At 44.2% G+C, this 15,585-nt stretch overlaps 1 protein-coding gene across 1 annotated transcript in view; it reads right to left on the bottom strand.

The window, feature by feature from the left end:
- Positions 1–828: 828 nt before the first annotated feature.
- The window catches only part of aamp (angio-associated, migratory cell protein), an 18,133-nt gene continuing 3,376 nt past the window's right edge, over positions 829–15,585 (bottom strand). Inside the window, exons 3-11 of the mRNA XM_056242018.1 lie at positions 15,124–15,243; positions 14,122–14,261; positions 13,897–14,041; positions 12,568–12,651; positions 11,793–11,908; positions 7,313–7,407; positions 6,255–6,345; positions 6,024–6,178; positions 829–1,008 (exon numbers count right to left, since the gene is read on the bottom strand). Of these exons, the coding sequence (XP_056097993.1) occupies positions 933–1,008; positions 6,024–6,178; positions 6,255–6,345; positions 7,313–7,407; positions 11,793–11,908; positions 12,568–12,651; positions 13,897–14,041; positions 14,122–14,261; positions 15,124–15,243 (1,022 nt within the window). The 3' untranslated portion in view covers positions 829–932. The remainder of the gene's footprint in view (positions 1,009–6,023; positions 6,179–6,254; positions 6,346–7,312; positions 7,408–11,792; positions 11,909–12,567; positions 12,652–13,896; positions 14,042–14,121; positions 14,262–15,123; positions 15,244–15,585) is intronic.

Here is a 15,585-nt window from a genome sequence, read left to right on the forward strand (position 1 = left end):
AGTGAGGAAGATCTACAGTTCCAGCGCTCGACCGGTCCAGGTCAGGGGTCAGGGTCCGGGGTCAGGGTTCAGACGCTCTACCGGTCCGGGTTAGGGGTCAGGTTCCGTCACTCAACCGGTCCGGGTTAGGGGTTAGGGTTCGGGTTAGGGGTCGGGTTCCCTCGCTCTACCGGTCCGGGTTAGGGGTTAGGGTTCGGGTTAGGGGTCGGGTTCCCTCGCTCTACCGGTCCGGGTTAGGGGTCAGGGTTCGGGTTAGGGGTCGGGTTCCCTCGCTCTACCGGTCCGGGTTAGGGGTCAGGGTTCGGGTTCAGTCGCTCTACCGGTCCAGGTTAGGGGTCAGGGTTCGGGTTCCGTCGCTCTACCAGTCCGGGTTAGGGGTTAGGGTCCGGGTTAGGGGTCAGGGTTCGGGTTCCGTCGCTCTACCGGTCCGGGTTAGGGGTTAGGGTTCGGGTTAGGGGTCGGGTTCCCTCGCTCTACCGGTCCGGGTTAGGGGTCAGGGTTCGGGTTCCGTCGCTCCACCGGTCCAGGTTAGGGGTCAGGGTTCGGGTTAGGGGTCAGGGTTCGGGTTCCGTCGCTCTACCAGTCCGGGTTAGGGTTCGGGTTAGGGGTCAGGGTTCGGGTTCCGTCGCTCTACCGGTCCAGGTTTGGGGTCAGGGTTCGGGTTAGGGGTCAGGGTTCGGGTTCAGTCGCTCTACCGGTCCAGGTTAGGGGTCAGGGTTCGGGTTCCGTCGCTCTACCAGTCCGGGTTAGGGGTTAGGGTCCGGGTTAGGGGTCAGGGTTCGGGTTCCGTCGCTCTACCAGTCCGGGTTAGGGTCCGGGTTAGGGGTCAGGGTTCGGGTTCAGTCGCTCTACCGGTCCAGGTTAGGGGTTAGGGTCCGGGTTCCGTCGCTCTACCAGTCCGGGTTAGGGGTCAGGGGTCGGGTTCCCTCGCTCTACCGGTCCGGTCTCTGCAGGACGAAGACTTTGGCTTTATGATCTCCTCCGGCAGTGACTGCGACTGACGCCTCTCTGTGGACACGACAGACCCAACATCATTAACCATCAAAGAGTTACTGCACAAATTAATATTTTACCCATGATGAAGATAGAACACATCAAGGAAGCAAAGCATGTTCAGTCTTTAATTAGAATTTTATGGACAAACTTGACAAAATTTGAAAGAATGATATTGAAAATATCTTGGATAAAAGCGTCTGCTAAATGAATAAATGTAAATATAAATCTTCATCGCAGGTCTTCTGGGTTTGAATCCAAAAAAAATGACAGGTATGTACTATGTTTCAGGAATGGCACAAAGGTGTGTGACTGTTTAAGTCTCTGTCTTTAGATCAGTGTGTTCAATAATGTGCTTTTTTGTCCTTTGTTGTGTATCTTTGGATTATGTTGTGTTGTAAATAAATCCAAACAATCAAAAAGCCATTCTTTTTTAAGTCTCTCCTCATTCTTTGTGCAAGGCTCCTCATGATGATAGGGCCTGATTGCACCGTATAGGGCCATTAGGGGAGGGTCTTTGTCTTTCTCAGGTGTGAAACATCAATATTCATGATGATTCACGCCTCCTCGCATAGAACTTTCTTACACAAAACATTACAAATGTCTTACAAATGTTAAATCAATATATTGTTTTATCTGAATGAGTACGCTGGATGATTTTCAGTTTTGAAGCAAATGTTCTAGGCTACATGATACAATCTTCAAAAGTCTTGTGAAGAAATAATCAGTATGGGTTTCATGACCTTATTTCAGTGACATTTTTTTTGTTTTTTTCACAAACCACGCATAAACGTCATTATCTCAAAACTAAAAACCTTTACATACATGCTGCTGACATATTATTGTAGCAGAGTTTGTGCTGAATACAGTGTAATCAGACTTTATAGCCATGAAAATGTCACGAGTAACAGAAATAAGCACAAATGTCAGAGCATCTCCAGGACCCAGAAAACACCTCAGACCCAGAGGGTTAATGTTTTCAATAGGGCTGCAACAACTAATCGATAAAATCGATAATAATCGATTATGAAAATCGTTGTCAACGAATGTCATTATCGATTAGTTGGTCTGCTTACGTCACGGGGAGGGTTTACTGGTGATTGGTTGAAACAGGCCAATCAGGATGCTCTCTGTCTTACACGCGCTTCATGAGGCACATACGCACACACGCAAGGCCTCTCTCCCTCTGCTGCTCTGCCGCGCGCTCGCGCTACACGGTTTGGAGCACAGTCTCTTCTGTCTCGCATGCGCGCTCAAATCCCGGGAGTTTGAACTAATTTGCGGGCATCAGGGAGCCGCATAAGCCGCTATCAATATGCGGGTGACTCCCAGAACTTCCGGGAGACTTGGGATGTCTGTATTTTGTCTCGAGCATCAGGTTGCGCAATCAGTTCGCTCGCAACAAAAGCGATGGATTAAAATAGCGCTACCGCAGAAATAGGTTAAATTAAAACGGTCGTTACAAAGCAAAGCACTAAATATAAAGGCAGTTAATAACAGCAGCAGTAAAAGATTGTTTTAGTAACTGTACTCAGTGGTTTTCAGCGAATGCTTGTGCACTACTGCATCATTTTTCCTGTCTTTTTAATCAAGCCTGTTAGCTTGCTGCGTACCTCCATTCCGTTCTCTATTTATAGCATTTGTCTATTAAGTTTGAATTGTTTTTCAAACGCGATCTACTGCAGCTCTGTTCACACGCTTGTTTTCAGTCTTTCTATATTTATTTTATCAATGTATCCTTATAATTCAATTAATTTTAAATAAAAATTAAATGAATTATATATTTTAGATGTTTTTAGTTTATATCTTCACATCTGAACAACATGTCTGTGTAAATTTGTTTTAACAAAAATTGTGTTAAAACAATATGTTGGATATAAATGTTTTTTTTTTTTTTTTTTACATTAATCATGGTTGTCAACTTGCCATCAGCAATTATCATTAAAAACAATGCAAATATTGATATTACTAAAACTCAATGTGTGGCTTTTGCACTTTTTAAAGTACACTTTTACACATAAATACCCTAATTTAGGGTTTTAGGTAACACTTTATTTTACGGTGTCCTTGTTACATATGTTACATGTACTTACTGTAGTAATAACAGTAAATTATGCATAATTACATGCAACTAACCCTCAACCAAATCCTAATCATACCCTATTCCTATAGTAAGTACATGTAGTTCCTTAATATTACTCTGTACTTAAATATATAATTACACTGTAACAAGGACACCTTAAAATAAAGTGTAACCGGGTTTTATTTAGTCAATAAACAAAAAAATCAAATTGAATTTATCCGATTAATCGATTAATCGAAAAAATAATCGTCCGATTAATCGATTATCAAAATAATCGTTAGTTGCAGCCCTAGTTTTCAACTAAAAGAAAACCTGAAGATATATAGTAATACTGTTATGTATATTGCCTAATTGTAAGCTCGTTCAGAAATGGTGACAAAAAATTAAAACAATTTTTAAAAATAATGGCTTTAAAACGTCATTAAAATAAACGAATTTAAATAAAATTCGTTAACGTTAAACGTCATTTAAATAAACGAATATTCGATTTTTATGAGCACAAATATTCTAATACAATATTTTAGAAAAATGCCCATCCCTAGTTAAAATTGCAAACACAAGTCTTTGGTTGCGGTCGAAGTGTTAGCTAACATATTGCTTTGGTCAAAAAGAGCAGATACCAAACGCACCAGATGCCAAAACGTTGCTATGGTTACCACTGCGTGAATCAATTTCGGGTACGAGTCGTTTTCTGCACACATGGAATGATAATTTAGGGAATCCAGATGTGACTAGTGTTGCACGATATACCGGTACTAGAAAGGTATCCCTGCTAATAATAACGGTACGATATGAAATTTTATTAGTACCGGTACTTTAAGAGTGACAGCACTCTAAATAATAAGAGCAGTATTTCTTAATTTGCGTTGCTGTGTGACATCAGGACGTGTGCAGAGCTCTTCTACCACTGTTTACATTCATACGCGCAGCACTTGACAAAGAAACATGCATGCATGCATGAGAAAATAAAGCGCGGGACGTGCTCAGACCTGAAGCGCACGCACACGCCTTTCACACAGCGACTTCAGGTCTCTTTCGCGGATCATTAGGTTTGAATAGTCAAAATTCTATGTAAAAATGCACGTCCTGGCGAGTATTCGCGTAAACACAGTCGGTATGTCTTTGTTGAACGTAAACCGTTTGTAAAAAGAAATCGTGTGTTCCAACGTGCAGGTCTTAAAGCCTAATATTCTGTGTGATTAATGTTAGTCAAACAACAAAAGAAAATAGACAATCACTCAGTGCTTGACTGAATACATTTAATCTATTTATTAAGAATCAGTCTAGTTCATTTATAGAGTGAAGACTTTATTTTTTCAGCCACAGTAGGTCTATTTAACAATAGCATTAAAAAAAATTAATCACTGTTTATTTGATTTGTCTCTTAGTATTTGATATATTGTTAGTAATTTCCTTTTTTGCTTTTTAAACCCATTTTAACGGCGTAATTTTTTTTATCGTGTGATTAACGGTCTTTTTGGCCAAGCAAACTTTGTAGTTTTTTCCACATGCTTTTGCAACAGGACGCGGCATGCGCGCGCGGCGCTGCGCTATGAAACCCATTCATTTCAATGGCTTGCGCCGCGCGAGGACGTTTTGTTGCTTCGTCGACCAAAGCGCAAGCGGATCGAGCTAGACTGGAAACAAAACAACAGACACGCCGCACACACTCGTTTGGGCTTGCGAGCCGGCCAAATAGTTGGTTAACGTTACGTTTTGAGTGGATGCCGAGCGCAAGACGCCGAAATGGATGCCAATAAGATTCTGAATGGAAAGTTTACTTTTAAAAAGTTGCCAAATGGTTCCATTGACAAGACCAAAGTGATCTGTGTGTTTTGTCGTTGTGAACTGAGCTATCATCATCGCAGCACGTCCAGTCTGAAACACCACTTGATGGCCAAGCACACACACACACACACACACACACACACACACACAGCTGATGAGAATTCTCCGCCCCCTCGTCAATATCAGGACCTCGTCAGTATTTCTTTCACCCTTTTATTGATGGACAGTGTTACATTGAGAGATTATTTGCTCCAATGATGTTAGTGTGAAATTGAAAATGTTGTTTTCAATAAAAAACATTTGCACAAAGCAAGCCGATCCACTTTTCCATGTTGATAAGAGCATTAAAATTAGAAAAAATAATGGTACAAAAAGAAATCAAGAGACATTTAGAATAGATAAAAATGTGTGATTAATTGCGATAAATCGCAAGTTAACTATGACATTAATTCGTTTGACAGCACTAGTAATTATAAAACGACATTTAAAAAATATGAAATGACTCATATCTTGAAATAAGATTTTAGTCATCCCAACCTGTTCAGAATTGTGAAAGGTTAGCGAATATTAGCATGATTGACAATAATATCAATGTTGCAAACATCTCTGTAAGGACGCACACACTGGCATGTAATTATTATTATTTTATTTAATAAAGGGGAGGGTATGGTCAAAAAGCAGGGCAGGAACATGCTGGTCAAGTGAGTTCAGTATTTTTTAATTAATTTATAAAACAATGAATTGTAAGGTCTGTTATATTTTTCAATTACTTTTACTGTTTTAGTTTTTTTCCCGTGGTATCGATTCAGTATCGGTATCGAGGTATTTTTGTCTGGTATCGTATCGAAGTCATAATTTAGGTATCGTGACAACACTAGTTGTGACTCCTAAAAACTTTAAACTCTGGCGAAACAGGAGCTTTATTCAACTATGTGAAATAAATAAAACACCCATTTCAGAATCTCCACTTGTCAGTCAAACACGGTTTAAGCTTTTGAAATCTTATGTACATTATTGCATTAGTGATAAATAAACTAATTATAAAACGTATTTAGTTTATATGCAAAGCAGCACATTGTCACATGAGCTCTTTCTCTTATAGGCATCAATGTCACAAAGACTGCAAAACAAAACCTGATGGCCTCAGTTTAACACACACCTGTTCAGCACGAAGTCGAGGACCTCAGCAGTGTGTCCACGATACTCCGACACCAGGATTCCTGATCGCGCGTCCCACAGAGTCACGACACCAGCCAGATTACAGGTGGAGACCACAGCAGACGCCTCTTCCCACTGCAGGTGGACTAACCCAACCTGACACACACACACACACACGTCATATAAGGCAAGACGTTTATGTGCCATATTTAAATGTATTCTCAGCTTTTACCTCATGTTTACACCGATGTCTGAGGCTCTGTGAATTCATATCATAAATGGCCAGTGTGCCGTCCAGATACGCAACAGCAACTAGAGGCAACCTGGAACACAGCAAAACACTTTTAATAAGTCAAGTCACATCTATATATTATGAATGAAACCAATCCACAACCTGATTCCTGAGTTGTAATGCTGCCTGAATCATAATCACACACTGTTGGTTCGTTGGCCAGAGAACTGAGCGACTGAGTCTGGTTCCTCACAAGGGTTTTCCTCCATTCTGGATTCATTATTTGGAGAAACTTAATATTCAACAGTATTATTGATCTGACTGAGCTGATGATGACATCACTGTAGAACTGCTGTATAGATTATCATATTTGATGAACTTTACAGTTACACTGAACTGACCTCAGCTGATCTGTTTGCATCATTGCTCATTATTTAAATCTAAAGCTGCTTGTATTGTATTAAGCGCTACAGATATAAAGGAGGTTTACATCGACCCTAATAATAGGATTAGTAGAACAGTTGGAATTAAAAGAAAAGTTTAATGTAACCACGTCAATCAGAATAAATCAGCCAAATCAGATTTAAATTTCATTCAAATTTTAAGGGGTGGTTTAACCCTTTTCTAATCCATTCAATAGGACACGTAAACACTTGATTGGAAACTGGAAAGTTTTGCGCATGTGCATTGATGTAGAAATGGCGTAATGACGTATGAAGCACAGAACGAGTTCTCCTTCCACTCATCGTCTGTGAAGAGCAGCACAGTGTCGTCCCAGCAGCCCTTGCTTCAGACTCATCCACAGACGCTTGTTTTGGGCATTTTTACTGCTTAATAAATATAAGCAGTGCTCGTCGTCTCCTAATCACAAGTCAATGTTGGGTGAATTGATGTTACTCAATTAAAAAGCGGATCTTGTGCTCGGAGACTGGCTGTGACTGGGTGAGATCATTGAGGATCGTGGATGAAGTCTGACTGGCTGATCAATGTGTGTTTGCACTACATCAAAACACTACAACATACTTATGCCTGGAGTAGAGATCATATGCTTTACTTACACATTACAAAATCCCACAGATTCTACAGAGTTGGAATCCTGCTCCTGCATCGAGTCTTTTGCTTCAGTGTTTTCACTGGAAAATGAACATAACACCTAAAGAAGAAAATAAATCAATCACACTGCAAGCAGAACATGTGGAGCTCTCTGATGGCGTTCAAGTGCTAATCTACATCGGATCACATCCATTTATAATGCTTGGAATCCACACTGAACGATAAGGATATTCCTCACATCCAGATCTGTAATTGTCTCGCTTCATGACACTCACAATATGATCAATACTAGGGGTTCGTTTCAATAAGGAGGTTCAACCCGAGCTAAAACTTGAACTCTGAGTTGACTAATCCTTGAGATGGGAAACTCTGAGTTTTCAGTTTTTGAACAGCTGAATTGAGTTAGTTGAGTTGACTGAGCGGACTGGGACTCGACTCGGAGCGGACTGGGACTCGACTCGGAGCGGACTGGGACTCGACTCGGAGCGGACTGGGACTCGACTCGGAGCGGACTGGGACTCGACTCGGAGCGGACTGGGACTCGACTCGGAGCGGACTGGGACTCGACTCGGAGCGGACTGGGACTCGACTCGGAGCGGACTGGGACTCGACTCGGAGCGGACTGGGACTCGACTCGGAGCGGACTGGGACTCGACTCGGAGCGGACTGGGACTCGACTCGGAGCGGACTGGGACTCGACTCGGAGCGGACTGGGACTCGACTCGGAGCGGACTGGGACTCGACTCGGAGCGGACTGGGACTCGACTCTAGCGAGTAGACTGAGACTCTAGCGAGTAGACTGAGACTCTAGCGAGTAGACTGAGACTCTAGCGAGTAGACTGAGACTCTAGCGAGTAGACTGAGACTCTAGCGAGTAGACTGAGACTCTAGCGAGTAGACTGAGACTCTAGCGAGTAGACTGAGACTCTAGCGAGTAGACTGAGACTCTAGCGAGTAGACTGAGAATCTAGCGAGTAGACTGAGACTCTAGCGAGTAGACTGAGACTCTAGCGAGTAGACTGAGACTCTAGCGAGTAGACTGAGACTCTAGCGAGTAGACTGAGACTCTAGTGAGTAGACTGACTCGGAGTGAGTAGACTGAGACTCGGAGTGAGTAGACTGAGACTCGGAGTGAGTAGACTGAGACTCGGAGTGAGTAGACTGAGACTCTAGCGAGTAGACTGAGACTCTAGCGAGTAGACTGAGACTCTAGCGAGTAGACTGAGACTCTAGCGAGTAGACTGAGACTCTAGCGAGTAGACTGAGACTCTAGCGAGTAGACTGAGAATCTAGCGAGTAGACTGAGACTCTAGCGAGTAGACTGAGACTCTAGCGAGTAGACTGAGACTCTAGCGAGTAGACAGACTCTAGTGAGTAGACTGACTCGGAGTAGACTGAGACTCGGAGTGAGTAGACTGAGACTCGGAGTGAGTAGACTGAGACTCGGAGTGAGTAGACTGAGACTCTAGCGAGTAGACTGAGACTCTAGCGAGTAGACTGAGACTCTAGCGAGTAGACTGAGACTCTAGCGAGTAGACTGAGACTCTAGCGAGTAGACTGAGACTCTAGCGAGTAGACTGAGACTCTAGCGAGTAGACTGAGTGAGTAGACTGAGACTCGGAGTGAGTAGACTGAGACTCGGAGTGAGTAGACTGAGACTCGGAGAAAGTAGACAGACTCGGAGTGAGTAGACTGAGACTCGGAGTGAGTAGACTGAGACTCGGAGTGAGTAGACTGAGACTCGGAGTGAGTAGACTGAGACTCGGAGTGAGTAGACTGAGACTCGGAGTGAGTAGACTGAGACTCGGAGTGAGTAGACTGAGACTCGGAGTGAGTAGACTGAGACTCTGAGACTCGGAGTGAGTAGACTGAGACTCGGAGTGAGTAGACTGAGACTCGGAGTGAGTAGACTGAGACTCGGAGTTAGTAGACTGAGACTCGGAGTTAGTAGACTGAGACTCGGAGTGAGTAGACTGAGACTCGGAGTGAGTAGACTGAGACTCGGAGTGAGTAGACTGAGACTCGGAGTGAGTAGACTGAGACTCGGAGTAGACTGACACTCGGAGTAGACTGACACTCGGAGTAGACTGACACTCGGAGTAGACTGACACTCGGAGTAGACTGACACTCGGAGTAGACTGACACTCGGAGTAGACTGACACTCGGAGTAGACTGACACTCGGAGTAGACTGACACTCGGAGTAGACTGACACTCGGAGTAGACTGACACTCGGAGTAGACTGACACTCGGAATAGACTGACTCTGAGTAGACTGAGACTCGGAGTGAGTAGACTGAGACTCGGAGTGAGTAGACTGAGACTCGGAGTGAGTAGACTGAGACTCGGAGTGAGTAGACTGAGACTCGGAGTGAGTAGACTGAGACTCGGAGTGAGTAGACTGAGACTCGGAGTGAGTAGACTGACACTCGGAGTGAGTAGACTGAGAGAGTAGACAGACTCGGAGTGAGTAGACTGAGACTCGGAGTGAGTAGACTGAGACTCGGAGTGAGTAGACTGAGACTCGGAGTGAGTAGACTGACACTCGGAGTGAGTAGACTGACACTCGGAGTAGACTGACACTCGGAGTAGACTGACACTCGGAGTAGACTGACACTCGGAGTAGACTGAGACTCGACTCGGAGTAGACTGAGACTCGACTCGGAGTAGACTGAGACTCGACTCGGAGTAGACTGAGACTCGACTCGGAGTAGACTGAGACTCGACTCGGAGTAGACTGAGACTCGACTCGGAGTAGACTGAGACTCGACTCGGAGTAGACTGAGACTCGGAGTAGACTGACACTCGGAGTAGACTGAGACTCGGAGTAGACTGAGACTCGGAGTAGACTGAGACTCGGAGTAGACTGAGACTCGGAGTAGACTGAGACTCGGAGTAGACTGAGACTCGGAGTAGACTGAGACTCGGAGTAGACTGAGACTCGGAGTAGACTGAGACTCGGAGTAGACTGACACTCGGAATAGACTGAGACTCGGAGTAGACTGAGACTCGGAGTAGACTGAGACTCGGAGTAGACTGAGACTCGGAGTAGACTGAGGCTCGACTCGGAGTAGACTGAGGCTCGACTCGGAGTAGACTGAGACGAGACTCGGAGTAGACTGAGACGAGACTCGGAGTAGACTGAGACTCGGAGTAGACTGAGACTCGGAGTAGACTGAGACTCGGAGTAGACTGAGACTCGGAGTAGACTGAGACTCGGAGTAGACTGAGACTCGGAGTAGACTGAGACTCGGAGTAGACTGAGACTCGGAGTAGACTGAGACTCGGAGTAGACTGAGACTCGGAGTAGACTGAGACTCGGAGTAGACTGAGACTCGGAGTAGACTGAGACTCGGAGTAGACTGAGACTCGGAGTAGACTGACTCGGAGTAGACTGAGACTCGGAGTAGACTGAAACTCTGACTTGACTCGACTCTGACTTGACTCGACTCTGACTCGAATGATTGGAAGAATATTAAAATCCAACAGGAAGAATAATAACTGTTAATTTTGTATTTGTAGGAAATAAAGATGACCAAATAAATTGTGAGTAATTTGTATGAAAGGACATGCCATTGTCAATTTGACTGTATCGGCATGATGAAAATATGCACAATCAAATGAATACCTGCACTGCAAAAATGCTTTTCTTACTAAGTATTTTTGTCTTCTTGGTTCCTGTCAAAATATCTAAAGATTCTTAAGCAAAGATTAATTTTCTACATATGAAAAATTACATGAGTTATTTGGGGGGGGGGGGGGGGGGGGGCACCTCATCGTGCCAATGAGGTAGGAAAAATAATCTTGTTTCTGTTTGCATTAAGACTATTTTTCTTATCCCACTGGCAGATAATTTTACTTGTTTTAAGTAAAAAAAGCACTTGCTTCCCCCAGGAAATAATTATTCTTATATAAAAAATGTAACAATTTTGAGATATTGTACTCTGTAAGAAAGCATTTTTGAGTGTATGTGTTTATGAATGCTTTAAAAAGGAGGAAGAGAGCGAAAGAAACTCTGTGAACCTAACCTGTTCTCTTCGGTAAACCCAGAGTAAGTTACCATGGTAAATCTCAGAATCAATCCAGAATCATATCTAGATTCACGATGCATCGATTTGTTGTCCCAGCCCTAATGCATGATTCAACATTGTCTTGATTTGTGCATTAATTGTGATCTAATTATAAAGTATAAATGAAATGATCAATTTAAACAATATGCACTTGAAAAATGTGACTCAGTTTTCATAGACTAATATAACACCAAAATTCCCAGATACTTAGTTGGCCTAAACTTGACTAAACAAAAACAGGACAAGGTTGACTAAATGTGATAAAAACTAAAGTACATTTGACACGACTAAGACTAAATTAAAAAAATAGCAGACAAAATGAACACTAGTGCTTTGAGAATACCTGCTTCTTCATTAAAAGCACAAATAAAGACTATAGTATTGAGCAAAAACAACTGGTTAGGGTTCCTCTGTTCACCTTTCCTGTGGATGTGTTGATGAGTTTGGCCTGGCCGTCGACTGAGCCCGTCAGAACCAGCGTTCCCTCTTTATTGCAGGCCAGAGCCGTCAGCGGCCCCTGGTGCCCGTCGGGCCCTGAGGAAACACACACACACACACGGGTTCAGGGCCAACAACACACTTACAACCGCCCTATTGATTGAGTCATCTCACATTCTATGCTTTATAGGAAGTAAAAGTGTTGAAAGCACAACTTCACAGCATTAAGAGTGAATAACTAATGATTTCTCATACAGAAAGCTCTAGGACAATAAATCGATGCATCGCGATTCTCTCTCCAATCCAACCTAACCCTTATTTTCTAACAGCAGATGGCGCTGTAGGCTAGCTTAGCCACACGCTCTAATGCCCATGAAGAAGAGCGCTTGTGTGTTCGGGTGTGTGTGATACGTGTTCGGGTGTGTGTGATACGCGTGTTCGGGTGTGTGTGATACGTGTGTTCGGGTGTGTGTGATCCACTGAAGGGGTTAAACGACTCGCACCTCAGAGTGCTTTAATGATGCGATATTAATGTTAACAGCGCACTACAAACACCCTTGTAATTCACTCCAACCTATTCGAACTTTATAAAATATTATTTTATAGAGGATTCAAGAAGTGTGTGTAAGGAACTGGAAGCCGGCAGAGTTTGGCTGTTTCTGAAGCACACACTCCCTCTGCTGTTAGAAACTACGCTCAGAGAATGTATTAATTGACTTAATTGGCAATCCGGAGCAATCAGAAGAATGGGTTACCTTTGATGACACAGATGGCATTGCCTTGTTTTAAGTCCCACAAACGTAAACTTCCATCCTCGTATCCCACAATCACTCGCTTCCCTGTAAACACACATACGCTCAGTACAACTGCATCATCATCATCATCATCATCATCATCCTCATCTACATCATCATCATCATCATCATCATCATCATCTACATCATCATCATCATCCTCATCATCTACATCATCATCATCATCATCTACATCATCATCATCATCATCATCATCATCATCCTCATCATCTACATCATCATCATCCTCATCATCATCTACATCATCATCATCATCATCATCATCATCTACATCATCATCATCATCATCATCATCATCATCCTCATCATCATCATCATCCTCATCATCTACATCATCATCATCATCCTCATCATCTACATCATCATCATCATCCTCATCTACATCATCATCATCATCATCTACATCATCATCATCATCATCTACATCATCATCATCATCATCTACATCATCATCATCATCATCCTCATCTACATCATCATCATCATCATCATCATCATCTACATCATCATCATCATCCTCATCATCTACATCATCATTATCATCATCATCTACATCATCATCATCATCCTCATCATCTACATCATCATCATCCTCATCATCATCTACATCATCATCATCATCCTCATCATCTACATCATCATCATCATCATCTACATCATCATCATCATCCTCATCATCTACATCATCATCATCATCCTCATCATCTACATCATCATCATCATCCTCATCTACATCATCATCATCATCATCTACATCATCATCATCATCATCTACATCATCATCATCATCATCTACATCATCATCATCATCCTCATCATCTACATCATCATCATCATCCTCATCATCTACATCCTCATCATCTACATCATCATCATCCTCATCATCATCCTCATCTACATCATCATCATCATCATCTACATCATCATCATCATCATCCTCATCATCTACATCATCATCATCATCCTCATCATCTACATCATCATCATCATCCTCATCTACATCATCATCATCCTCATCATCCTCATCTACATCCTCATCATCATCATCCTCCTCATCTACATCATAATCATCCTCATCATCATCCTCATCATCTACATCATCATCATCATCCTCATCTACATCATCATCATCATCATCATCATCCTCATCTACATCCTCATCATCCTCATCATCATCTACATCATCATCATCATCCTCATCATCTACATCATCATCATCATCATCATCTACATCATCATCATCCTCATCATCTACATCATCATCCTCACCGTCAGGGAGGATCTTCCCGCTGGTTGATTGACAGCTCGGGCCCGGGAAGGTCTTGCACTCTCCGCTCGGGATCTTCCACATCCACACGTTCCCATCGGCCGAGCCGGCGAGCAGCACGGGAGCGCAGGAGTGCCACTGCAACCACTGATGATGAGGAGAAACACACACACACATCACACACACTCCCAAACACGAGCAACGCACACATGACCTGCATCACTCACCTCCAGGTCTCCCACTTCAAAACTCCAGATCTCTTGCTTGCTCTCCACGTTCCAGACTTTAATGAGGCCGCTCATATCTCCAGACGCCACGAGCTGAGAGTCCCAGCTGAACGACACACACGTCACCGAGTCCTTGTGCCCTGCAGGATACACAATCAGGTGTGTGTGAGGACACGTGTGTGTGTGTGTGTGTGTGTGTGCTGAGAGTCCCAGCTGAACGACACACACGTCACCGAGTCCTTGTGCCCTGCAGAACACACAATCAGGTGTGTGTGAGGACACGTGTGTGTGTGTGTGTGTGTGTGTGTGTGTGTGTGCTGAGAGTCCCAGCTGAACGACACACACGTCACCGAGTCCTTGTGCCCTGCAGAACACACAATCAGGTGTGTGTGAGGACACGTGTGTGTGTGTGTGTGTGTGTGTGTGTGTGCTGAGAGTCCCAGCTGAACGACACACACGTCACCGAGTCCTTGTGCCCTGCAGAACACACAATCAGGTGTGTGTGAGGACACGTGTGTGTGTGTGTGTGTGTGTGTGTGTGTGCTGAGAGTCCCAGCGGAACGACACACACGTCACCGAGTCCTTGTGCCCTGCAGAACACACAATCAGGTGTGTGTGAGGACACGTGTGTGTGTGTGTGTGTGTGTGTGTGTGTGTGTGTGTGTGTGTGCTGAGAGTCCCAGCTGAACGACACACACGTCACCGAGTCCTTGTGCCCTGCAGAACACACAATCAGGTGTGTGTGAGGACACGTGTGTGTGTGTGTGTGTGTGTGTGCTGAGAGTCCCAGCTGAACGACACACACGTCACCGAGTCCTTGTGCCCTGCAGAACACACAATCAGGTGTGTGTGGTGAAGTATCCTGAGTGTGTGTGTGTGTGTGTGTGTGTGTTGAAGTGTCCTGAGTTTGGTGTGTGTGTGTGTGTGTGTGTGTGTGTGTGTGTGTGTGTGTGTGTGTGTGTGTGTGTGTGTGTGTGTTGAAGTGTCCTGAGTTCTGCTGACCAGTGCATTCGAACAGCACGTCTCCGTCACACACACTCCACACGAAGGCCCGGTCGTCTTCTCCACCGGTGACCGCGAGTGTGTTGCTCACCGGGTCCAAACTCACGCAGAACACAGAACCTGCAACACAAACACACACTCAGCAGGAGCTGACGGAGGTACGGTCTCTCTCACACACACACACACACAACACAATCAGCAGGAGCTGACGGAGGTACGGTCTCTCACACACACACACACACACACACACACACACACACACACAATCAGCAGGAGCTGACGGAGGTACGGTCTCTCACACACACACACACACACACACACACACACACAATCAGCAGGAGCTGACGGAGGTACGGTCTCTCACACACACACACACACACACAATCAGCAGGAGCTGACGGAGGTACGGTCACACACACACACACACACTCAGCAGGAGCTGACGGAGGTACGGTCTCTCTC

Source organism: Rhinichthys klamathensis, unplaced genomic scaffold (genome assembly GCF_029890125.1).
Source record: "Rhinichthys klamathensis goyatoka isolate OS25496 unplaced genomic scaffold, OSU_Roscu_1.1 h1tg000689l_1, whole genome shotgun sequence".
NCBI lineage: Eukaryota > Metazoa > Chordata > Actinopteri > Cypriniformes > Leuciscidae > Rhinichthys > Rhinichthys klamathensis.